The sequence below is a fragment of the Mustela lutreola genome, chromosome 4, assembly GCF_030435805.1.
Source record: "Mustela lutreola isolate mMusLut2 chromosome 4, mMusLut2.pri, whole genome shotgun sequence".
In the NCBI taxonomy this organism is placed as follows: domain Eukaryota; kingdom Metazoa; phylum Chordata; class Mammalia; order Carnivora; family Mustelidae; genus Mustela; species Mustela lutreola.
Genome location: NC_081293.1, coordinates 67,206,678 through 67,234,637, shown reverse-complemented (window position 1 = coordinate 67,234,637; position 27,960 = coordinate 67,206,678). Strand labels below are relative to the sequence as shown.

Sequence of the window (27,960 nt, the reverse complement as noted above, 5' to 3'; positions counted from 1 at the left end):
CTTCTATTTACAGATATTGCTAGGAAAGAGGAAAAAACAGACTAATGACTATAGTAGCTATTTATTTTTAATAAAGTTCCAGGAGATTGGATGGAGGAAATAAAGGACAATTTAGGGCAAGGATGTTTAATATTCTATTCTGTTTTTGTTACTACAGCATAACCAAGTTTTCAATTTCTCAGCCTTCCCTAGTCTGCTATACAAATGCCTTGTGCAAACAGTTTGAGAGTAAATCAAGAAAAAAGAGCTGAGTCCCACTCTTGGTTTTGTATGGAGCAGAAAGTACAGTTGTAGAGATAAACGAAATGAAATGCTTGGAGAAATACACACTTGGGGCTAGTTTCTATTGAGAACAAGCCCTGGAGAAGTATACTGAACTTCTTACAGGATGTGGGATAGGTGCTTCTTATTTTTTTTTTTTTAAGATTTTATTTATTTGACAGAGATCACGAACAGGCAGAGAGGCAGGCAGAGAGAGAGGAGGAAGCAGGCTCCCTGCTGAGCAGAGAGCCCGATGCGGGACTCGATCCCAGGACCCTGAGATCATGACCTGAGCCGAAGGCAGCGGCTTAATCCATTGAGCCACCCAGGTGCCCGGGATAGGTGCTTCTAACTAATTATGCCTAGACCCCAAACTAAAAGAATTGAGTTATAAATGATTATAATATGTAAATAATGCAGTGGCTGATATAAACATTCTCACTCTTTATTACAGTTGAGCCTAACTATTCATGGATTCCATATTTGCAAATTCACCTACTCAGTAAAATTTATTATAGCTTCAAATCAATATTCATGCCATTTTTACAATAATTTGTGGACATGCACAGAGTAGCAAAAAATTTGAGTTGCCCAGCTGAAGTTGAACAAGGCAGTGCTCTACCTTCATTTCACTTCTCATATTATCTCTTTTTTGTATTTTGTTTTGTGCTATATTTTTGTAATTTTGTGCCTTTTTTGGGTGATATCATTGTTTAAATGGCCCTTGAGCAGGGCTGAACTTCTACCTAGTGTATCTAAGAGAAGTGTGTCTGGCAAAGAAACACATATATTTGATAAGCTTTGATCAGGGATGAGTTATAGTGCTGTTGGCCATGATTTTGATGTTAATGAATCAAATATATAAATTTGTGTGTATATATACGTACATACATATGTATACACATACTAAGGTGATTTAAACAGAAACACACATTAAAATACTGCAATATAATCCTGATGCTAACTGCTTGAGTTTAGCATCACACTCCACAGATTACAGGACAGTTTCCAGTAAGACCTTTCTTCAGACTTCAGCCACCAGTTTGAGTGCATATACACGGATATCACCTTTAAAAAACTTCACAGAGAGACTGACTGTGAGCCAGGTCACAGTGATGTATTTTACTCACTGGAGGGCCGTGAGTAGAAGGCACAGTAAGGAAAGATAGGTACTTCACAGGAGTTTGCTTTTGCTTTGTTATGTTTAAGGAAGGAAGCAGGAATAACAATGATTCTGGAAGTGGCTACACCTCCTGGCCTAAAGTTGTTTAGGTAGAGGAAAAAACAGTCACTACTTACCTTTAATGTCTTCTTCTGAAAATATAAGAAATTGTACAATGCTTTTTGGATGGATTACTATAAAGAGTTTAAGAACGTTGTGACACCTGAAGTTATTTGTAGCTTTGTTATGTGAAGCTTCTAATACATTATTTGCTATTTATGGCTTACCTCAAAAGTTTATATTATATATATATATTTTAAAAGATCTAATTTATTTATTTGAGAGGAAGACAAAGGAAAAGCTTGGTGCGGGCCAGAGGGAGAAGCAGACTCCCCACTGAGCAGGGAGCCTGAAGCAGGGCTGGATCCCAGGACTCCAGGATCATGACCTGAGCTGAAGGCAGATGCTTAACTGACTGAGCCAGCCAGGTGCCCCTGAATATCATATTCCTAAGACTCCAATACTTGAGCCCTTCTGTAAAAGCAATGTCTCTACAAAAGCTATAAAAGAAAAATAAAGATCGAACAGCCAGGAAAAGCTACATAGCATGGATTTGTGTAGTTACTGAGCAAAATGTCTAATTTTGCTCAGTAACTACACCTATTTGATGTTATACAGAATTACTAAAAACCTAGAAACTGGGGCGCCTGGGTGGCTCAGTGGGTTGAGCCGCTGCCTTCGGCTCAGGTCATGATCTCAGAGTCCTGGGATCGAGTCCCGCATCTGGCTCTCTGCTCAGCGGAGAGCCTGCTTCCCTCTCTCTCTCTGCCTGCCTCTCCATCTACTTGTGATTTCTCTCTGTCAAATAAATAAATAAAATCTTTAAAAAAAAAAAAAAAAAAAAAAAAAAAAAAACCTAGAAACTGGAAATTAAGGATAAAATCCCTGACTGCTTTGGATAAGTAGAGAGATGTTGTTTCTCTTAAAAGAAGACTTCTTAATTTTATTTTCCCCAAGAAATATATTCAGAACATACTAAAAGGGTAAAAAGCATAGTAGTATCTCCTCCTTGAAAAATGAATGAGAAATTCATAGAAAAGAGAAATTATGAAATAAACAGACATTCTTTCTAATAATTTTCGCCCTTAGGGGCACCTGTGGTTCAGTGGGTTAAGCCTTTGTCTTTGTTTCAGGTCATGATCCCAGGGTACTGGGACGGAGTCCCACATCAGGCTCTCCGCTCAGCGGGAAGCCTGCTTTCCCCTCTCTCTCGGCCTGCCTCTCTCACTCTCTCTCTCTCATGAGCTCTCTGTCAAATAAATAAATAAAACTTTAAAAATAAAAGGATTTTCACCCTCAGTGGTATATTATATACTAATAACAGAAAAAAAGTGGAGAGAAAATGAAAACTAAAATCTAGCTAACCTGACAATAAAACAGCGCATTCAAGTTCAAATAATATTTTAGAATAAAGTAGCTCTTGTACCTAAAAACTGAACCAAAAGTACTAGTTCAATTAAAAACATAGTTTCATCAACTGGAAAAGAGTTATCTGCAATATGTAATAGAAAGTACATGTCTTTTGCATAATTTTTGTCATAGAAACGTAAGTTTATATACACTTGAAAGAAAATTGACACTCAAGTCATCACCAAGGAACCCCATTAAGATTGCTTAGGATACCTTGTGGTATTATTCAGCCATCAAAAAGAATGAAATCTTGCCATCTGCAAGGACATCGACCAAGCTAAATAGTATTATTCTAAGTGAAATAAGTCAGTCAGAGAAAGACAAATACCATATTTCACTCATAAGTGGGACTTTTTAAAGATTTTATTTGAGAGCAGAAAGAGAGAGATCATGAGTGGAGGGAGGAGTAGAGGGATAGGGAGAAGCAGATGCCCTGCTGAGAAGGGAGCCCAATGCTGGGCTACATCTCGGGAATCCAGGATCATGACCTGAGCCGAAGGCAGCCACTTAACTGACTGAACCACCCAGGCACCTCTATATGTGGAATTTAAGAAACAAATGAACATGGGGGCGGGGGTGGAGAGGCAAACCAAAAAACACTCTAACTATAGAGAACAAATCAATAGTTACTGGAGGAGGTGAGACTGATGGGAGGAGGTGTTAAACAGGTGATGGGGATTAAGGAGAGCTCTTGCAATGTGTACCTGGTGTTGTATTTAAGTGATGAATCCCTAAATTCTCCACTTGAAACTAGTATTACACTGTATGTTAATTAACTTGAATTTAAGTAAAAACTTCGGTGGGGGTGGGGAGGACGTACCAAACCATTCCTCAAATAACATATTATTACAAACTGAGGATGGCAACATTGTGAGACTACCCAGAGGGTTCTACCTAGGGGAGGTAAAGTGTGGGAACCTGGGTGAAATCTTTAAAAAAGGGAAAACAGACGAGATTTTTAAATTTGAACACAGTTTATCTTGCTGCCTCTGTTCTGATCAACGGATCATTCTTATGGAATGCCCACATTGTCCACTTGATCTGACTTTGCTGCCTGATGAAAACATAGACCATGATAAGCCAGGACAATATTTTGGTGTCCTATATGAGTTGGTCTGAGTTTGGAGCATGTGGTTAATTGCATCATGCCCTTCCGTAGCTGCCCACACTAACTGGGTTGGGCAATAATAGCAAACTTGACACAAACAATCTTGAAAACCTGTTTGCATGGTTTCAGCGTCTTCTCTTAGACTCCCACAACTACCAAAAGAAAATGCTGGGGCTAGCCTGATGAAAGAAGGTTAAGACATGTCATCCCAGCCATCCTGGACTAGCTCACAACCCACCCCCTCCCAGCCCCCAACTCAGCTGACCTGACAGCTGACTATAGAAACATGAGTAAATCTAGCCAAGATCAGCAGAATCACCCAACGGACTTGCAAATCCATACAAATAATAAAGGACAATTGTTAAGCCACCTACATTTTAGGGTGTTATGCAGCAATCATGCTGACAGAGTGGTCAGGCTAGCCCATTACTGAGATTGGTCTCTCTGCCGCTGGCATAACCTGGATGGGTTAGAGTTGACCACAATAAGGAGTGGAAAATGGAAGTTAAGACTGAGGAGAACTAAAAGTTATGGTTTCTTTACAAACTCACAAAAATAAAGATACTCTTTGAACTGGATCAAAGCCCTATAAGCTATAAATTCAGCCTATTTACCTTAAACTTACAATCTTTAAAATGTTTGAGGTGATACTGTTCATTCTTCCATAGATAACAAGTGTCCACATGACGCTTCCACATTCAGCATCTTTTTTGTGCCCATCCCAAAGCACTTTGTCAAATTATATTAGTTTAATTAACAACAATTTTAACGACCTTCCTTTATGCTTGGGTGGCGCAGTCCATTGAGCATCCGACTCTAGATATGGGCTCAGGTCATGATCTCAGGGTTGTGAAATGGACCCCACATTGGGCTTCACAGTCTAAAATTCTCTGCCTGCATGCCACACTCTTTAAAAATACGGTGTGGTGCATAAACAATGAATTCTGGAACACTGAAATTGAAAAAAAAAAAAAAATAGGGCTTGTGATCAGCTAAAAAAGAAAAAAACCTTAAAAAAACCCCAAACCTTCCTAAATTCTCTTTAGAAACATATAGACTCAAAACATCTGAGTGTCCAAACCAATTGTACCACATTATTTCTCCCTAAAGCAAATACAATGTAATTAACAAGCATATGCAGACTGTTTTCTTCAGTTGGCAAAGTAGGCATCGTTCACACCTGTGAAAAGCTAACAGCTGCAAATAGAAAAAGATTAGCCTATTATTACAGGAGCCCTAAGACCTGGAGGAGGAAAGTTTAATGGCCTGACATAGCGGATGAACTTTTCTTCCATTCAAGAATGGACAGTATTGGGGCGTCTGGGGTGGCTCAGTGGTTTAAGCCTCTGCCTTCAGCTCAGGTCATGATCTCAGGGTCCTGGGATCAAGCCCCACATTGGGCTCTCTGCTCGGCAGGGAGCCTGCTTCCCCCTCTGTCTCTGCCTGCCTTCTGCCAACTTGTGATCTCTATCAAATAAATAAATAAATAAATAAATAAATAAATAAGTGACTTTAAGGGAAAAAAAAAAAAAAAGAAGAATGGACGGTATTAACGTGAGCCATTACTGCCTGTTATTTTCTCACATTCTTTCTCAACACTCTCCCTGGCTTTCAAATAGCTCTGGTTGCTTGGATAAAAGTGATCCAAGTTCTATTGCACATTCTACACCAAAAGAACCTTTTGAAAATCTTGCTACTAATGAGTAGTCCATGGGCCAGGAGCATCACAGACCCCATCCAGGCCTGCTGAATCGGAATCTGCATTTTCAATGAAATTCTCAGGTGGTCATTTTCACTTACTTCATTTTTTTTTAAGATTTTATTTATTTATTTGACAGATCACAAGTAGGCAGAGAGGCAGGCAGAGAGAGAGAGGAGGAAGCAGGCTCCCTGCTGAGCAGAGAGCCTGACGTGGGGCTTGATCCCAAGACCCTGAGATCAAGACCTGAGCCGAAGGCAGAGGCTTTAACCCACTGCGCCAGCCGGCACCCCTTCATTTCAGCTTTTACTTAGTTCTTACAGTTAGCTGTAACTAGGGGACTACAGCTATGGGATTCTGTTATTCTCAGCAGTTAGGCAGCCAGTCTTAGAAACTACTTCACATAGTATTGCTCCTTCCCATGGTTCATAGTAGCAGGCATAAAGAGGAATGCCCTCTAGCTTTTTGGAGCCTTGACTCACAATTGCAATGAGACTATAAATCCCTTCTTCCTCTTGCATTTTATCAGAACTGACTCCTCTCTTTCACAGCCCTGCTGTATACTGGTTAAGTATCAGTCATACCCCAATAATATTTTACCCCATATTTATATTGTTTTTTCTTTCTACCAGATAGTACATATCTTGAGAACATGTACCGAATCTCTTATGCAGCTTTTCAAAATCTCCAAAGCCAAATATGGTGCCTAATATTGGGACAGCATTTGATATACCCTCTCTTTTTAATTAATGAATGAAAATAATTAGGTCACTGATTAAGTAGCTGATTCACAAAACTTCAAATACAGGCAAAACTATCTTACCCACTTCTGAAGTTTTACAATTGTAATATGTATCTTCACAGCCAAGTCAGTTTGTTCTCCTGTTTTCCACTTCCCCTACAAGGTTGATTCCAAAGACTTTAGTACATCTCATAGAAAAATATTCAGACAAAAAAGTTAACATTTTTTTCATTTGCAATGCATTTTTTTTTTTCTGTTACTAGCTTGTCCTAATCATCCTTGAATCCTTCATGATTCCTGTAGTTTCTGGTACATAACATGCACTCAAATATTTGTTGAATGAGTATGTTATTTTTCAATTACCATGAGTTTGTTAGCATAATACAATTAATAAAGAAAAGCTCCAATTGCAAAACATTTTAATAGGTTGTCAAATATACAGTTATTAGAATTATCTAAATATCACTTATAAAAATCGGTATATCACATTAGATGATTCTATAAAATAAAAACACAAATCACACATTGACAATAACCCCTGCAGTCCAAGTCCAAATACCCCCCATCAATACTACAAATTACAAACACATTTAAAAAAAGACATTGTGTAGACATTTAAACCAAAGTAACTTTGACTACACTAAATACATTCATTCATCAAGTAAAATAAATTTAGCATAGTCACTAATACAATTTTAGGTGCAATTTCACATGCTTTCATAAATCTTCCAGTACAACTCCCTATAGTAAAGTGTCTTTGTGCACACCAATTTCATTTATACGCAGGTGCATTACTATTTGAAACTATTTCACTTCATAATTAAACTTACTAACAGATTGGAAGTGAACACCAGGCCAAAATATAACCCCATGATGACAAAGTTTAACAATTAAAACTTTTAAAAGTATATTCTAATTTAATTGCACAAATGCTATTTCCTCTTATTAGACACTATTAACATAAGTAACAATTTAAACACCAAAAAACGGAGATTCCAACCTTCCTAAAATATTAACAGGCATTTTAAGTAACAATACAATCACTCTGTAAGTCAAAAATTTCGTATTCATTGCCAAATTTAAAATACCAGTGGTTTGAAGATGAGACTGAGGTCTAAAGTACTTGTATGAAATTGTAAAATACAATTTTAAAAATGTGCAGTAATTTGCTTATGAATATGTAATGGAATGTTTTTCACAGTAATGTTCTGTTAAAACACTACTCTAAATGGACAGCCTAAAAATAAACGTACCTTTACCAGCAAAAAAAGTGAAAAATTAAGGCCTTTTTATCCTATCTATAATTACTACCTGAACTCAAGAGTCAAATAGAGGTTATAATGCTGCAAGTATTATTTTTCACCCAACATATTGTCAGTTGCTTTATCTCAGCTCAATAATCATTACCTTATCTTTACACAAACTCAAATGCTAGTTAGCTTCACTATTGACAATGCATATTTTTCTGTAGCTCTCTTTTAATTAAGTCCCCAGACCCACCCCATCCAGACAGAATGCAGACAATGGTTAGGGCTTTGTCTGAACTGCATATTCAGGGCCAAAAATGCTGGGCACATGGTAGACATCCGATATTTTTGAATGAATTAAGGAGAATGGCCTATGGGTAACTCTACTTGTCTTCCCAAAGCATTGATAGACAATTGCTACCTCTTTACATGATCAAAATGACATTTTTTTTTTAAAACAAATTGCTGTCTAGGCTATAAAAATATTGCAGGATGTAGTGGAATGATAACTGAGGCTACAATCATATCAAATCAAGGTTAAAGGCACTGAATAAGAAAGATTATTACAAAGCATTGTAAACAATTTTAAGAGCAAATCAAGTTTTAAAGTATCAAATGTCTAACTGTTAAGAGAGTACTAAAATGATGACAGTGTTTTAAAAACAGTAATTTCTCAAATAAAATTGTTTCATACCATTTTCTTTCATCCTGTATTTTCTACAGTATTCCAAATCCTAGAAACAAAAGTTTTCAGTTGCATGAAATATGAAAACTACAACTGAAATCTTTGAAAATTAATCACTTTTTCTTAAGTTATATTATCAATATAGAGATAATATGAAGAACACTGCCTTAGAAATCATAAAATAGTAAATTATACTGAAAATCAGAAAAAAAGTTCTTATTCAGTTTAACACAATCTAAAGCCCCATAATAGCAAATTGTAGTGTAAAGAGGAATACTAAGTATGATCTTTCTAGACATATAAAACAAAGAATAATGAATACTGAGTTGAAAATACCACAAAGCTCCATGTTAGAGCCACTTAATATACACATTTCCACAATTGTTTCTTGAAAAACTATTTAGATAAAATATTTAGCATTTATCAATTTTTAATTTATCTGAATCTATGCAACTTCTATCCATATTAAAATATTAGTGTAAATACTTTATTATAAAACTATTATACAATTTAAATTTTAATTAGAGAAATGTATTATTATACTATCCACAATCTCTTAAAGTCCTTTTCATGAGTGCATTCCATAAGAAATACACTAAAATCATTATTTATGTTTCCTAGGGGGAAAAAAAACCTATGATAGTCCTATTAACCCAAACTATATCCTTATTATGCTTATTTCTTAAACATGTACATGTTTAAATATGGTTGGTGAATAGTGATCATTCTTCCCCACAGTGGTAAATTTCAGCATAATGTTAAATGGCTAAACATAATGTTAAACTGGGCTAGACAGTATAATATTCACATCTAGATTACATAAACAGATACTTCCTCTGTGATATGTAAGATTACTTATAATGTAACATAAAATGGGCATTGGATAATAGTGATAAAAATGTAAACAAACAGAATTAAATGTTAATCCCTTCCCTGAAAAACAAATGATAAAAGCGCTTTTTGTTTTATTAAAACCAAGATTATCTACTGTATCAAAAAGGTAAGACACTGATTTTTCCAAAACTGTATTTCCAAATATGGATAAAGAAAATCTAGAAAGCTGATTCACACTTTATTGAGCTAAAATGTGCAAAAGTCTGGTAATACTTAGATTTATTAAATTTACTGTACATAGACCGATACCATCCCCTACAAAAAAATTTTTGTTAAAAGACTCAAAATTATTAATTAACTGAGCTTATTAAGACTTACTGAACTACTGTCCAAATAAGAACAACAGAAGTCTATACGGTAGGAGAAAAAAGGTAAAATTAAAAATTTGACTATTTATGAGCACTTGAAATTTATCTCCCCCAAAAAGCTATAGCCAATACCCATTTAGGCAGTAAGAAAAATATGAAGTCTCTACGAAAAATACTTATACTAACTCTAAAAAAAAATTTTTTTTTTGCTCTAACAAAATGTATATGAATTTTAAAGTAATTCAGGTTTAATAGATTTACCAAACACAGAATCATAGAGCATTTGGTACTTCCGTCTGTGCTCAGATATTTGCAAAGTATGCTTAGAGATAAAGATAAAATTGTGATACTTTCCTCCACACCAAAAAAAGCTGCTTAGTTTAAAACTTTAATTTGTAATTCTAGGGGGAAAAAGAGGGAAAAGTCCAACAGCCCACAAATCTGAAACATTTTTCAGGAATATGGCAAAACTGTTAACTATTTAGATGTGTTATTAGTAAGTCAAAGTACAATTAATGCTTTCATAAACAGCTAATATATTTGTAAATCCTTTTAGGTGGTAAGTGTGAAATGCAGAAAATACTTAAAAATCTCATTTTTCCAGGAAAAATAGCATTCCCCCCACCTATCACAAAATTAAATCATAATTTCTCTCTGGAATAGGGTATAAAACTGTTTAAGAGTGACATAGAAGGATGAATTTAGATATGCACCAATCATAGAGATGCACTAATTTACATAGTACTTTTGATAACACAATACTTGATGGTGTCCTTCATTGCTTTCTAAAATTCTGAGAAGCACTTTTTTGGCAACATATACTTATACTACTGTTGAACTAAATGGGGACATATAAATACATGAATTTTAAATGAGAAAATTCTCAAGCTACTTAAAGGAGAAATAAGACAAAGCTTCAATAATCTACCTTTTAAAGCTGCATTTAGAGCAAAAGGTATTATACGGTTTACAGCACTTTTCAAATGTAGTAAATATATATTCCAATTTTCACATCAATGAAAGATTTTAAAAGAAAACCATTTTGTTCCTTGCAAATAACTTATTTCTTCTCCTAACCCTGACAAGAATAATTACTGACATTAATTTCAAGATTTTTGTTGTTGTTCTAGTTGTTTAATTATTTTTTAATTATTTTTCTCATGAAGTATAATATATTGAAATATCCATTTTAATGGAAATTAAAAGAGAAAATCTGCTTTTGGAATGCAATAATTCTAAATCGCTTTACTAAGAAGCACCTTTTGATATGCTGGTCTGAACTTTTAACATAAAACCTAAACAGTACTTAATTGTTCTGAAGTAGAATTTTCTCCAGTTTTAATGACTTCATACATAGTAATACCAAGGACATCAACCTGTGCTTTCTAGATTTTTAAAAGTGTTCCATTAATTTAATGAGTTTAGATATGGCTCATTGTCAAGGTTCAGTGGACAGAGAGTTCATGACAAATTGGCTACAGAAAGCTAAATAAACTCTTAATGACTGAATAATGGTTTGCATCTTTGTTCAGCCAGATGTTTAAGCCATGTACCACCACATTCCCTGCTTAAGATTCCTAAGTTTCTTTATTCTTCATAGTTTTCTAATGAGCAAATAATTAGTTTTCCTGAGTAAGATTATAAAAAAGATAACCCTCCTACCAAAAGTATAAAGACAAAATGTAGACTCACAATATAAATTTTTTACATAGCTTTACATGTACAGAGATATTGACTGCTGCTCTTATGATTGTCCCATCCTTTACAAAGACTGCAGCAAAAGATTCAATTGTCTAAAATACTTTGCAGTACAGTAATTAAATGCTTCAGCCCATAAACATATCCCTCATCTATTGAGTTGCTAGGGAACACATGAGCAAAATCTATCATTCGCACTTCTGCTTCTGAAATCTCTTGGCAACCAGTGGGAAGATGATAGAAAACTTTTTCCAGTTGGGAAAGTACATTTCCATTTAAATGTTCCTGTGACATGCTTTTCCACCCATTGTCTTGCTCTATATTTTCAACTTTCAATGAAGTCTGACTGTGATGCCTTTTTGAACACATTTTTCTGTGACGAGCATACATCTTGGAGAGGCTTTTGCCTACTGAAGCATCTATTTTTCCATTCTCTGTGGAATTTAACACATGAAAGTTATTATTGTACTCTAGTACATCTGTGTCTGACAGTTGCCCTTTGGACAGAAGTTTTTCTACCAAAGTTCTGTCATTCGATTTTGTAGTAGTTGGCCAAGATGAACCTTCATAAACAAACAGTAATGAACTTGCATAAAAATTAAGCTGCTTCTGATTTTCAAACCACTGCAGAATATTCTCAATCTTCTGAATACTGGCAGCAACAGCATCTTTTCTTAAGCAGAATCCATTATGAAAAAACCTGGAGACTCCTATAAACAGGAAAATATTAGGATTGTAATGAAATTATGAACTAGCTGTCACATGGGAAATAAACTCATCTTAAATACAATTCTTCAATTTCTTCCTATCACCCCTTGCAATTAGCTGAACAGGTAAAATTCTAGTCAGACATAGAAACATGAACCTCAACATAATTTTTAGTGAAGATTCTCTTATTAGAAAATGACACTTCGGTAAAGTAAAACATACTATTTAGATTAAAAAAATTATTACACAAAGACTGGTAGTTTAGTTCTCTCTATATATATATTCTCTTAAGGAATGTGATTCCAAGATCTGCTTCATTTGCTAGTGTGAGGGATTTATTTTTAATTAGATTACTTGTTTGTTAGAGTCACATTCAAGAGCTAATCTAAAACCTAGAGTCAAATCACAACTACTTGTAATGGCAACAATGGCCCATTACCAAAATACCAAATCATAACTATAATAAATTCTTTCTGTTCTTAATAATATTGATTAAATCAGTCTTCACAAAAGTTAAGCTCACTTTGGGGATCAAAGCTACTCCAGGTTGAATATGTTATTCAAAACTGAGACTTTTATGTGTTTTAAACTATCAGATTATTAAGCCTCTTTCACATTGTTTATGCCTATTTTATCATATGTGAAAATTTATGGGTATATATAACTTGATTTCTGCTTTTAAATAGTTTGTTCCTCCACTATGGGTAGAAATTGCTAAAAATGTATACTCACATTAGCCTGCAAAATATTTTAACAAAGAGCCAATCTGAGTATTATCCTACTATTGGTTATGTAAACCAAGGCAGATACTGTTAAGATCACACTGTGTGTGTTTGTCTTCTATATATAAAATTAAAAATTTTTTTCAAACTACACTACACGTAAGCTCTTTCCCATCTCAGGCAAAGCTAAGAATAAAGTTTTTAATAGAATATTATTTCCAGGAATCTATTAGGGTATCATTGCTTTCGTAATAGCTCGGCTGTAATTATTTTAGAGGCATTTATGTTAACAGGCTTTAAACTACTTCTAATGCCATTTATTTTTACTATATGGTTCTAGAAGCTTATAATATACAGCTAAATTAGACATGGGAGATTTGGATAAAAATATATTACATATAACAATATACATCTTAAAGTCTCTTATGTAAAAAGCAGTTTTAATACATTATGATTTACACACTAGGATTTGAAAGACAACCTCTAGTTTCAGGACTTGAACTATATGGCTGGTTCACAGATGTTCATTATTTTTTAATGTATAATAAGAAATGAACTAAAATTTAAAAAGGCACTCAAGGATTCATAGTTTTGGTGTATTACAAACTAGGAATTATGAATAATCCAACTGTATAAATTTAAGGGTTTACATTTATTTATTATGGATCAAATCATTATACCATCATTATACCAAAGAACTGAGACCGAAATTATTTTAGAATTATTTTGATAACTGTGCAGTAATAAAAGTATTGAAATAAGTTTTTCAATCCATACCATCTTTTAAAGTTTCTTTTGTTAAGCTTCTTCCATAGTGCTGATTTTGTGTCTCATAGCTGTCAGAATGAACATGGTAAACCTGTGAGAAAAAGCACTGAATATTAAAAACTAATCATCCTTGACCATGTGGGGTTTACCCAACAATGCAATGATAGTTAAGGTAGGAAGATCTACTCATATTTCATTCTAACAGACTCAAAAAGAAAAAAATTCATATCATATCAATGGATGCTGAAAAGGCATCTAAAAAATTTATATCCTCTATTGATAAAAACTCTTTTAAAGGACTGATAAATATTTTCAATATGAAAGAATTATCAACATCAATCCACCAAAAGTTAGCCTCGAGTTTAAAAAGGAAACAAGGAAACATCTTGTCCTAAAATACAAGAAGCTTTTAGAAAAAGTATTCTACCACATTTTTTTTTTAATCATCTATCTAATATCATTCTGGAATTCCTAGCAAATATAGACAAGAGAAAGGGTATAATAATTTGGAAAGGAGATAAATATATTACTCTTTATAGATAATAATTGTGTATTGGAAAATCAACTGAAAAGCTAATACAAACAGTTAAGAACTTGAAACGGTTACTGAGTACAAATTGGTACCCAGAAATAACCCTTCATATTTACAAATAACCAGTTAGAAAATATAATGGAAGACCCTATTTACCAATGCAACAACAAAGAAATAAACTAAATAAGTGTAAGTCTATATAAAGATATCTTTAAAACATTCTTAAGACATACAAATCACCCCCATTGTTCTCAGAATGGAAACTCAGCATCATAAAGGTATTAATCCTACTTAAATTAACAATTTAATTTACTTAAATCAACAACTAAATCAATTTACTACTACTTATTCAACAACTAAAGTGAGATTATAATAAAAACTTTTTTTAGCCATAAAAACTAATTCTGAAGTTCATATTTTAAAAAACAATAGGCAGGAGAAATCCAAATAAGAGTAATGAGGGACTAGCCTTGCCATCCTACTAGATATTAAAATATATTTATATTTTCCAGCTTTATTGAGGAACGTATGAGAAATATAATCATACATAGTGTACGTGATTATTTGCTGCACATACACACTGTTAATGATTACTAAGATCAAGATAATTAACATGTGCATCACCTCACAGTTAACTCATTTTTTGTGCATGTGTGGTGAGAAGGCTTAAGAGCTACTCTCAGCCAATTTCAAGTACACAGTACCATATTTTTAACTAGAGTTACCATGCTGTACAGCAGGTCCTTTAGAACTTACCCTGTAACTGGAAGTCTGTACCCTTTGACATACATCTCCTTATTTCCGCACCCCCCCCCCAACCCTTAGGAGCCACCATTCTAATCTGTTTCCATGAAATTGGTTTCTTTCTTTTTTTGGGGGGAGGGGGGGTTCACGTGTAAGTGGTACCACACATCATTTGTCTTTCTTTGGTTTATTTCACTCAGCAAAATGCCCTTCAGGTTCATCCATACTATAGCACAGTAGGATTTCCTTCTTTCTTGTGGCTGAATAATATTCTGTTGTGTGTGTATATATACAAACTACATCTTCCTTATCCATTCATCTGTACATGTACTGTTTCCGTATCTTAACCATCACTAATAATGCTGCAATAAACATGGGAGTTCAGATATCTCTAAGACACTGATTTCATTAAAACATATCTTTGGAATCAAATACATGAGAAGTCTGTGAGAACAGTATTTTAAATCAATAGAAAAAGATGGATAATTAAGTAATGATAGTGTCTTTAGGTAGTGATCTGGAAAAAAAATTAGTTGTATTTATACCTTATGCAAGGATAAAGTCCAAATATATCAAATATCAAAATGCACAAAATGAAATGATAAAAGTATCCCCACAAAGATGGAAGAATAACTGATACTAGGGAAGGCATTTCTAAACAGAACTCAGAAATTTCATTCATACACAGTATGTTTTAAAAAATGTTCATAGTGTTTTTGCCAAGCAGAAATCAAAAGACAAATAGACACAGAGAAAAAGTATTTAAAATTTATATAATGAACAAAGGGCATGATTACTTTTATGTGAAAAAATGAAAAAAGGATCTCAACAGTTCACATAAATCAGCTCTCGAACACAAGGGGAGCACAGCCCTCCCCCAAATCGTGAAAAATCAAGTGTCCTGGACTTTGCCAAAAGTTTCCCTGGAGCAAAACTGCTCCTGGTTCAAAATTACTGTTCCCTATCAGGGATACTGACAATATCTACCAAAATTACAAATGCATATAACCCAGCAATTCTCCTATAGGAACTTGTGCCATAAATATGCTTGCATACTGGTGAAATGATGTAGGTCTCTGTTTATTCATTTGTAACATTATTTGTAATAGCAAAAGACTGGAAACAATCAAAGGGAGCTGGTTAAGTCACGGTGTAGTAACAGTGTGCCACTGTGGAGAGATCTTTATGATATGTTAAATGGAAAAAAAAGTAATATACAAAACCATGTTCAAAGTAGGTTTTTTGATAAAAGAACACATATATGTAGTATTTGTATATGTTAAAATAATAACATCCTGTATGGAAGGTGACTTCTCACTGTGTATGTTTCTACAATTTTTGGAGTTTGAGGCATACAATAATGTACCTTCTCAAATTTAAAATAAATACATTTATTTTAAAGATTTGTTTATTTTTGAGAGAGAGAGCATGCACAAGTGGGCGGAGGGGCAGAGAGATAAAATCTCAACCAGACTCCCCACTAAGTGCAGAGCCCCACCTGAGCTGAACCAAGAGTCACATGTTAAACCAGCTGAGCTATCCAAGCACCCCCTAAATAAATATTTTTAGGAAGTATTAAGAATATATTGATTTGGGGGCACCTCGGTGGCTCAGTGGGTTAAAGCCTCTGCCTCCGGCTCAGATCATGATCCCAGGGTCCTGGGACTGAGCCCCGCATCAGGCTCTCTGCTCAGCAGGGAGCCTGCTTCCCTTCCTCTCTCTCTGCCTACTTGTGATCTCTGTCTGTCAAATAAATAAAATCTTAAAAACAACAAAAAAAATATACTGATTTGGGAATTGATATAATATCTTTTAGTCTGTTACAGTTAATTACCATCTATTTCAAATGCTATACTTAACTGAGAAAAGTTCAATTACAATCACTATTTTTTTAAATTTTATTTATTTATTTGACAGAGATCAGAAGTAGGCAGAAAGGCAGGCAGAGAGAGAGGGGGAAGCAGGCTCCCTGCTGAGCAGAGAGCCTGATGTGGGACTCGATCTCAGGACCCTGAGGATCATGACCTGAGCAGAAGGCAGAGGCTTAACCCACTGAGACACCCAGGCGCCCCTACAATCATGTTCTTAAACACACACACATACTGCCTACTAAAGAAATATAATTTGGGGTGCCTGGGTGGCTCAGCTAGTTAAGTGACTGCCTTTGGCTCAGGTCATGATCCCAGGGTCCTGGGATTGAGCCCGCATCAGGCTCCCTGCTCAGCGGGGAGCCTGTTTCTCCCTCTCCCTCTGCTGCTCTGACTGCTTGCACTTTCTTGTTCTGTCAAGTAAATAAATAAAATCCTTAAAATAAGTGTGTGTGTGTGTGTGTGTGTGTAATTTATCTTGAGCAAAGTGTTACTATGAATGGAAGAAGGTACTTTATAAACATCAAAAATTACACGTGGCTACAGGAAATATTATTTTTATAAGAACTGTTAAGTATATCCAAAATGTGTTTTAAAATAACCACTCGTGTTCTCTATACACATAAACAGGTTTAAAAGAGGATTCTTGGGGGAAAAAAAAAAGTAAATTAATTAATTAAATAAATAAGAATTTCCAACATGATAGAGGTATTAGCTAATCTAATGCTAAGGTGGTAATCATATTGCAATATATAAATGTATCAAATCAACATGCTGTATACCTTAAAATTACACAATGTTATATGTCAATTATATTGCAATAAAAAAGCATGAAATTGAGAAAATTAATAATCTGAATAGATCAATGCAAAAAATGAGAATTTTCAAATTTTTAAGTACATAGTTATGTGAACCATAAACTAGAAAATGTACAAAAAAACCCATGATTTTCAAAATAAAAACTATTCTACTTATTAGAATAAGGGGTGTATTATCTGAGCTAAATTGTATTTCACATATAAGAATCTACATTTCACACACAGACTAAAATTAAATAGTTTCAGTGGAACTCCTTTATTGATCTTCTCTTTTCCTCTATTTTACAGTTAACACTGGAATGGAAAGAAATAGAGTATCTCCATCTCTACTCTCTATCTCTACTGACTGCCCAATCTTGGTCAGCAGCAAAGATACTTATAAATCAAAAGTTACACACCAATCTTGAAAACAATGTAGAAAAAAAAAAAGTTTAATGGAAAGGAAAGCTGGGAGACATGAGTAGGGCAGAATAACAGGCAAACAGGCAAAAGCTGGGGAGTCTGGCTGGCTCCGTCAGTGGGAGCATGTGACTGACCCTTAATCTCACAGTTTAAGCTCTACGTTGGGCGTGGAGCCCACTTAAAAACAAAAACAAAAAACAAGCAAAAGCAAGTTCTAGCCCTTCCTAGATCATATTTCACCATATGAGTTGCTCATTTTGTGTGAACTTAAATCTGGAGCAAACAAATAATATCTTTAGCAAAACACCTTTCCTATTAAGTCAATTCAAGATGTAAGAGGTTACTATTATCATATTATAAAGAAAAAAAAGATAAGAGTCTGATCTTTAAATAATGTGCTCAATAAATACCAAAAGAGAAGAATCATTTCTCCAATTAACTAGGAATCAGTGATTAAGAAAAAGTACTTCCCTTCAAAAGTATTTCTTTGTCAAAAAAAAAAAAAAAAAAAAGTATTTCTTTGTCAAAACTTTAAGTTGTTGCCAAAAATACAGTGGAACATCTGAAAATTAAATCATTTAAAATCTTGAATTCTATGATTTAAAGAAATTTCAGATAAATTTCTACACACTATATTTTAATTACTTTTGGCTAATAAATATAATAAATCCCTATAATTACATCTTGGTTTCAGAATCAATACAAAACTGGAAAATAAACAAGAATGTATATAATAGTCAATCCATAAGGACACTATTTTAAAAAACCCAGTAAGTCCTAAAGCAGGTTACTTCTCTTAAATCTAACACTTTAAGAAAATATACACCTCACCTACCTATATACATTGTTTCAGTCACTTTACATAAACTCCTGTCTCACAATACACATTACTTCTCAATTTTTTTACTTTCCCTTGTTGCCAGTTCAAAGGATATCTCTTGCTTTTCAGAAGTTTGTGTAACACCACTTTACTTTCACGAAAGAACTACATTAGTATCTGTTTTTGCTAACCAAAAGAGGCCAAAGAGGATTTTCATTTCTATAAAGAAAGGCAAAAAGTGAAAATAGTGTTCAGCCTTTGTTTGGAGGTAACTGTTATAGAGGCAACATGAACCCCCAGCAGCAAGAGCAGCACCACCAACTCCTTCACAGGGAACTGCAGTCAGCATTCCAGGATCAGGATGCCATACCTTTGAACTGTGAGTATCTGTGCTTTACTTGATGAATTTTGTGCATCCATTAGCAAGATGGAGCCTAAGGTATCAGAAGAACCTGAGGGGTTATTTCTTGAGTGTGGGAAAACTCAAAACTTTTCCATATAAGTTAACGGTAACTGAGTTTTCACTTGAGGCCATATCAGATCACAAAAAGTTTCATAGGAGCACTCTACTTTCAGAGAGCATGGAAAAATTGTACCATCTTTTCTAAAGTCACTCTATAACGCTCCTTTCTTGACTCCCTTGCTCTTACAGGCTCTACTCTGTTTCTACCTGTTTTGTAACACATATCTCAATAAATCTTGTTATTAAATCAATCAGTCTTTTTTTTTTCAAGTTTATTTTTCATTTTTTAAGTTATCTCTACACCAACATGGGGCTCGAACTCACAATCCTGAAACAAGAGTTATGTGTACCACCAACTGAGCCAGCCAAGCACCTGAAAATTAATTTTTTTTTAAAGCTTTCTTTTTTAAATTAAATTTTAGTTAGTAAACATAGAATGCAATATTGGTTTCTGGAGTAGAATTCAGTGATTCATCACTTATATACAATACCCACTGCTTATCTCATCAAGTGCCCTCCTTTAATACCCATCACCCATCTAGCCCACCCCCCACCTACCTCCCTCCATCAATCCTATTCGTTCACTACCATTAAGAATCTCTTATGGTTTCCCTCTCTCCTTCATTTTGTTTCCCCCTTCACATATGTTCATCTGTGTTCTTTCTTAAATTTCACATGAATGAGATCATATGGTATTTGTCTTTCTCTGACTTACTTTACTTAGCATACTACATCCTAGCTCCAGCCATGTCATTGCAAATGGCAAGATTTCATTTTTCTTCAGTCTTATCATCCACATCATCTTGGGATCAATGAAATATAGTATAATTACTGAAAGTCATTAAAAGTAAATAATTCCTAGGGGCACTTGGGTGGCTCAGTTGTTAAGTGTCCAACTCTTGATTTTGATTCAGGTCATGATCTCAGGGTCGTGAGACTGAGCCCTGTGTCAGACTTTGTGCTGGGAGTGGAGCCTGCTTAAGATTCTCTCTCTCTGAAAGGGGAACCCTCCTACACTGTTGGTGGGAATGCAAGCTGGTGCAACTACTCTGGAAAACAGCATGGAGGTTCCTCAAAAAGTTGAAAATAGAGCTACCCTATGATCCAGCAATTGCATTACTGGGTATTTACCCTAAAGATACAAATGTAGTGATCCGAAGGGGCATGTGCACTTGAATGTTTATAGCAGCAATGTCCACAATAGCCAAACTATGGAAAGAACCCAGATGTCCATCAACAGATGAATGGATAAAGAAGATGTGGTGTGTGTGTGTGTGTGTGTGTGTGTACACACACATACATACATACATACACAATGGAATACTATGCAGCCATCAAAAAATGAAATCTTGCCATTTGTGATGACGTGGATGGAACTAGAGGGTATTATGCTGAGCGAAATAAGTCAATTGGAGAAAGACAACTATCATATGATCTCCCTGATATGAGGAAGTGGAGATGCAACGTAGGGGGTTTGGGGGGTAGGAAAATAAATGAAACAAGATGGGATTGGGAGGGAGACAAACCATAAGAGACTCTTAATGTCACAAAACAAACTGAGGGTGGCTGGGGGGTGGGGGGCAGGGAGAGGGTGGTGGGGTTATGGACACTGGGGAGGGTATGTGCTATGGTGAGTGCTGTGAAGTGTGTAAACCTGGTGATTCACAGACCTGTACCCCTGGGGTTAATAATACATTATATATTAATTAAAAAAAAAATTCTCTCTCCCCCCTGCTCACACCCACTCTCTTAAATAAACAAACGAATAAATAAATAAAATCTAAACAAACAAATATAAAAAAAGAGAGATCCTAAACCAGCATAGAAAACTGGCAAGTTACTCTGCCTGCAAAACCTCTTCTACTACTACCTGAACAGAAAAGTATTTAAATATATTTTTGAATATTTGATATATTTGGTAAATTACAGTCTAGTCCGTGATAAGAAGGGATTTTTTTGTTTGTTTGTTTAAAGGCATGACTTTCCTGGAGGGAAATTTTTAAACATTAGAGTATAAATTGCACGTATCTCTATGATAATTGTTTTCATTTTCTCGAATATATGCCCAGAAGTAGAATTGCTGCATCATGTGGTAGTTCTATTTTCTAATTTTTTGAGAGACCTCCATACGGTTTTCCATAGTAGCTATACCTAATTTACATTCCTCGCATTCAAACTATTCAAAGTGTTAGTGGCTTGATGCTGAGATGCTGAGTTTAATTCCCAAAGGAGTGTTAATTCCCTTTCTTCCATATTCTGGGCAATTCTTCTTATCTCTTGTCTTTCTGATGTTTGCCATTCTCACAGGTGTGAGGTAATTGTCATTGTGGTCTTGATTTGTGTTTCCCTGAGATTAGTGATGTTGAGAACGTTTTGATGTTCCTGTTGGCTATTTGGATGTTTTCCTTGGAAAAATCTCTATGTAGTTCCTCTACCCATTTTTTTAATTAGATTTTTTAATCTATTAAATTGTGCTTCAAAGGAACTGTCAAGAAAGTGAAAGTGAGAAAATATTTGCAAATCATATCTCATCAAGTATTTGTATAAAACTCGTTAATAAAAAGACAACTATCCCAATTTAAAAACAGCCAAAGGATAGGAATAGACATTTCTCCAAAGAATATATACAAATGGTCAATAAACACATGAAAAGATGCTTAACATAATTGTCATTAGGGAAATGTAAATCAAAACCATATTGAGATACCACTTCACACCCATCGGGATGTCGATTGTATTAAATTATATGAGTACTTTATATATTTTAGATACTAACCCCATATCAAATATATGATTTGCAAATTTTTTTTTGGAACCACACTGTCTATTAATGTAGCCTTGGAAGAAGCTTTGAAGAAACTGTGACAGCTCTAATTTTATTCTTTCTTGTTTCAAGATTGTTTTGACTAATTCTGGGTCCTCCTTAAATTTACACTTGAATTTTAGGATTAAGTTGTAATTGTCAGTTGCTAAAAAAAAAAATGCCAGTTTGGATTTTGGTGAGGATCATACTGGATCAATTTGTGTTCCTGTTATTTTTGTTCTCATAACTTCCTTTATACAGTAGTAAACATACTGTTTAATTAGGATGACAATGGTTAAACAAAAAAGAAGATAGTAACAAGTGTTGGGCAAGGATGTGAAGAAATTGGAACCTTCACAACATCACTGGTAGGTATGTAAAATGGTGCAGGAACTTTGGAAAAACACTTTGGCAGTTTCTTAACAAGTTAAACTTAACCACAGGACCTACCAATTTCAAACTCAGAAATCTATCAAAAGAAATAAAAATATGTACATGTAAAAAAGTTTTATACTCATACTCATAATAGCATTAATAATAGACATAACATGGAAATAACCCAATGTCTATCAATAAATGAGTGGATACAGGATGCCTGGGTTGCTCAGTCAGGTAAGCATTGCCTTCATTATGATCCTGAGGGTCCTGGAATCAAGTTCAGCATCGGGTTCCTTGCTCAGCAAGGAGTGTTTCTCCCTCTGCCTGCTGCTCCCCCTGCTTGTGTGCTCTCTCTCTCTGATAAATAAATGAATAATATCTTTAAAAAAATTAAATGAATGGATAAAGAAAATGTGGACACTGAAATATTATTTCACTATGGACACTGAAATATTATTTAGCAATAAAAAGGAACATAATACCAATCTATGCCACAACATGGATGAACTTTTAAAAACATTAGGTGAAAGAATCCAGTCACAAAAGACCACCTATTAGGGGTGCCTAGCTGGCTCAGTAGGTTAAGGCCTCTGCCTTCAGTTCAGGTCATGATCTCAGTGTCCTGGGATCGAGCCCCGCATTGGGCTCTCTGCTCAGCAAGGAACCTGCTTCCTCCTCTTTCTCCGCCTGCCTCTCTGCCTACTTATGATCTCTGTCTGTCAAATAAATAAATAAAATCTTAAAAAAAAAAAAGAAGACCACCTATTATATTGTACAATTCTATTCATATGAAATGTCCAGAAGAAGCAAATATATAGGGATAGAAAGGAATTAAAAGACTGGAAGAAAAAGAGGGGCAACTGCTAGTTATTATATTTCTTTTGAGGGTGATGAAAATACTCTGAAGTTGAATGTGTTGATGGTTGCCCAACTCCATAAATATACTAAAACCAATGAATCATATCATATATTTAAATAAGTGAATTGAAGGATATATAAATTGTATCTCAAAAAGTTGTTATTAAAAAAATACAAACAGAAGAACTACTTGTCTGGGGAAACAACATATCCCAAGAATGCTCAATCTTTTGATAGATTTCTGAGTTTGTGAGTCTTATTTATCCTGTATACGTACCCTAAGGGTAATGGAAATCCACTGAAGAATTTTTAAATAGGGTAATGTCCTAATTAGGTATGTCTTTTGCAATATTTGATGAACAGACTGGAAGAGAGCAAAACTGAACTTGAGAGATCGGTTAAGAGTAGAGTCTGGAAAGGGATAATGTGACTCAAGAGACATTGGAAATTAAGATCAATAGAACTGATGAATGGTTCTGAGATGTGATAGTACTACAAGTTTTCTGCTTTGTAAAACTGTATGTATGGTGATGCCATTTACTGGGATAGGGAATAATAGAGATGTTACTATTGTTGTGGTTGTTAGTTTGCAAGAGGGATGTGTGTCAGTTTTTAATGTAGTCATTCTAGATGTCTTTACATTATCCAAGTAAATGTCGGATTAGGAGAGCAAAGATAAACCAGAGGTAGAAGATACACCTTGGGTTTAACCAGTGTAAGTAAAAATGAACCATTTAAGACCAAAAGACACTGCTCAGGAAGAAACAGAAAGAAAAACGAGGGAGTAAAATGGAACTGAGCAGAATACATCAACATTTAAAGAGTAAACAGAAAAAAATGAGCTGGTAAATAAGACACGTGGTCTTAGGAAAGTGCTCTTAGGAAACAGCCAAGAGAGGGTATCATGAACACGAAGAGGGAAAGTTTCAAGGATAACTTAGATAGCACTGAAAGTTGCTTTTCAAAGTAAAGTGAATAATGAAAAAATGTCATTTGGACCTATTTAACAATGAAGATTGTTAAGGTCTTTAGGGACCTTAGAAAGGAGCAAATCTGGAGGGATGATCAAACAGAAGCCAGACTAGAATAAGTTTAATATTGAGTGGAGGGGTGCCTGGGTGGCTTGTCCTGTAAGTGTCTGACTCTTGATTTTGGCTCAGGTCATGATCTCTGGGTCATGAGATCAAGGCCTGCGTCAGGCTCCATGCTTATTTCTTGTTTGTTTTAACATTATTCCATTACCTTTGTTTTTTTCTTTACCATATAACCATATTTAATTATAGTATTCTAAAATGAAATAACTGTATATTTTTTGGTTTTATTTATAACCAGAATACCAAATTTAACTGTGCTATTATTACCATCACACTAACAATTCATCTATAACACTTCTGTATTATAGTTTAAAAATCAAAAGGAACACCTATACATATATCATCTTACATGATGAGTTTCAAAACTACCCACTATACTTATATAGGTAAACAATCATTTATCATATATCCAAATTTTGCCTCCACACATCTAGAAAGCATACCATGTATTTAGAGAATTTTATTCCACATTACTTCTTAACTGTGGCATACTGTTTGCAAAGATGGCTTCAACAATCCTTCCCAACCTTGTGTGCACTACCATTTATATTGTGACCTCTCCATTCCCACTATCAGAATTGAAGTTTATTTCTTTTCCTTATCAATATGGGCTGGCCCTGTGATATTCTTTGTCCTACAGATGTCACATCAAATGACTTCCTAATGTAAATTTCAAGAGACTTTATAGCTCTCACTCTTCCCTTCTTGGAATATGAAGAAGCTCCAGCAAGCTTGCTGGAACACGAGAGATCACAGGGAAAAAGGCCCAGCCAACAGTATGATCTCCTAGACATGAGATTGAGGTCATTTTAGACCTAGCTGAGTCATCAAATGAACACAGCCATATGAGGAATACAGCCATATGAGGGACCCTAACTGAGATCAGCAAACTGTCTACCTGAGCCCAACTCAAACTTTCAACCTACAGAATCATGAGCAAATAAAACAACTGTTTTAAAATACAGTCTCTAGAAATAACCCAATTTTAAATTTTCTTTTTCTATTTTAAAAATAGAAAAAAATAAAAATATAAACTTTAACACTTTTCTCACGGAAAAATCACGAGTAATATCACTTTTACTTATCACATTATTTTGCACCTAAACTTAAGCTTCTTTAAAACAAAATTATCAGAGTCAGAGTCTTATGGTTCAGCCATTCATTCATTTATTAATTACATATTATGTGTCAGAATAACTCCAGACACCCACCATCTATTAGTGAACAAAGGAGATTAAAATCTCTACCTGCATTGGGGAGATATGAATAACCCAAATCCAAAATATATTATCTTCTAATATGTAAGTATTCTAATAACATCTATATTTTCCAAGGGAAGAACATGTAAAGAGAAATGTTACCAATAATCACTCTTACCCTCATGCCAAGCACCAAGAACCCAATCTCTTCCATTAATGGGTACTTGCTGACCTGTTGCTTAATCTTCTCAGATGAGGCAAAAGGATCATAACTCTTTCGCCCTATCTTTACATCCATTATACAGGGCTTATTAAATTTATGGGTCACATCTTCCAGTTTTAAGTATAAATCTGTTATTAAAGAAAAACCTTAATTAGTAATAGGAAAACACATTACTACCCAAATAACTTCCACAGGAAAACAAAATGAGAAAATCTTAAAACTGAGAAAAAGGTTAAAATAAAACCAGAGTCAACAATTATTATTATTCCAACTGAAAGAAGAAGAAAAAACTGACCAACAAATTTATAACAAGTATAAATATCACAGAGAAACTCTTGCAGGAAGTGATTAAATTAATATTCAATCATAAGCAAAAGGATGAAATAGATATAAAGTTCCTAAGGACATTAAAATGAGATTATTTCAAAAGCTTTTTCAAAATGCATTCCCCTTTTGAATACATTTTATGTCATCTGTGCTTCAGCAGATCTCTTAGTATTTTAATAATTCCTAAAAATTTTCATTTAAAATTAATAGTAGGAATAAATCTTTCCCACAGAATACACAACAGAAGCATAGTTTAAGAAAGTAAATCTATCTAGGGGCGACTGGTTGGCTCAGTCGTTTAACTGTCTGCCTTTGGCTCAGGTCATGATCTCAGGGTCTTGGGATGGAGCCCCACAGCGGGCTCCAAGCTCAGCAGGAAGCCTGCTTCTCCCTCTCCCACTCCCCCTGCTTGTGTCCCTCTCGCTGTGTCTGTCTCTGTCAAATAAATAAATAAAATCATTAAAAAGAAGGTAAATCTATCTACATTATGGTCACTGCCAAATACACATTCTAGTATTACTAGTCTCAAAAGAAAAATAAGTATCTTGCTTTTCAGAATATAAGCATTCATCAAAAAGTTCATCTGTAAACTACTTTGGCATCCTGCATACATCTTCCCACAGAAGACTACTATAAATGGAGATTCAAGTAAAAAATTATAAGTTCTAGTTACTAAAGACTGTAACTGAACTAATTACAGCTAAGCTTGAAAGTAAAGTCTAGGTACAAAGGGAAGGAAGGAAAGAAATTCTTTACTTGATGAAAGCATCTTCCCAAAGTTCTGAGATCATAACTTTCAGTTATGAATAAGTGAAGCATTTCTCCTAAAAACTTTTTCTCAAAAACAGAAAAGATTTTATCTACTTTTTACTAAAGTAGCAAAGTTAGAGAAGATATGTATTTTTTATGAATAAAAGGCGACTAGAGAAAAAAGACTTGTCCTGTTTTCCTTTACCTTGACCCACACCAAGCATAGTTATTAAATTACAACAAAGAAGGCTGTATTGAACCAAAAATGAGAACAATCCTCATAGAGCTTGTGAAAATTTTAAGCCACTCAGATTCAAGGGGCATAAATCTTTTCCTTGAAAGGATAAGAAACAGGGGCGCCTGGGTGGCTCAGTGGGTTAAAGCCTCTGCCTTCCGCTCAGGTCATGATCTCAGGGTTCTGGGATAGGGCCTTGCATTGGGTTCTCTGCTCAGCAGGGAGCCTGCTCCCCCCTCCTTCTCTCTGCCTGCCTTTCTGCCTTCTTGTGGTCTCTGTCTGTCAAATAAATAATAAAATAAAATCTTAAAAAAAAAAAAAGGATAGGAAATAAAGAGGTAAGTTTTATCCCTTAGTAAAAGGAAGATGGGGGCAAGGTCATGATTTTGTAGAACCAGGTGAAGTCAAGCCCAAAAATGACAAAAAACTATAGTCCAAGAAACTAGCACTGGCACAGAGGAAGAAGTAGGACACATTTTAAAAAAGGACTCTCAAAAACAGACATGTTCAGTAAGAGAAAACAAAAGGTCTGGACACAGACACAGGACTGTTGACAATGAAAAGTAAGGGCACTGTGGGAATATTCTGATCAAGAAATTGGAACCCACCCAAGATTCTGTGCTTTCAAAGATAACCACAGGATGGGATGAGATGATGGGGAAGAAAGCAGCACAGAACCGTGCCTTTGTATTCTCTCCTCTCATCTCCAGCTACCTTGAATGAAAGTAAAGGACACATAGCCATCCTTTTGCTACAGTTATATAAAAATTTCAGTAACAAGGTTTATATTTCAAATATCAGAAAAAACTAATTAGAACCCAATACAGTAAATCCCTGACATACACAAGTGTATCATTACTTTCTGTAACTCAAAGAGACCTCAAAAGTCTTAAGGAGAGTATAAAGATAGTATGTGAACTTAGCTAACTATCATAGCATCTTTTTCTCAGTGTAGGATTATTATTTTCTACTTG

At 34.8% G+C, this 27,960-nt stretch overlaps 1 protein-coding gene across 2 annotated transcripts in view; it reads right to left on the bottom strand.

Annotated features, from left to right (window-relative positions):
• Positions 1-6,844: 6,844 nt before the first annotated feature.
• Positions 6,845-27,960, bottom strand: part of IPMK (inositol polyphosphate multikinase) — a 47,383-nt gene continuing 26,267 nt past the window's right edge. For both annotated transcript variants that reach the window (XM_059170221.1, XM_059170222.1), the window contains exons 4-6: positions 25,630-25,802; positions 13,482-13,563; positions 6,845-11,984 (exon numbers count right to left, since the gene is read on the bottom strand). In XM_059170221.1, the coding sequence (XP_059026204.1) occupies positions 11,362-11,984; positions 13,482-13,563; positions 25,630-25,802 (878 nt within the window). In that variant the 3' untranslated portion in view covers positions 6,845-11,361. The remainder of the gene's footprint in view (positions 11,985-13,481; positions 13,564-25,629; positions 25,803-27,960) is intronic.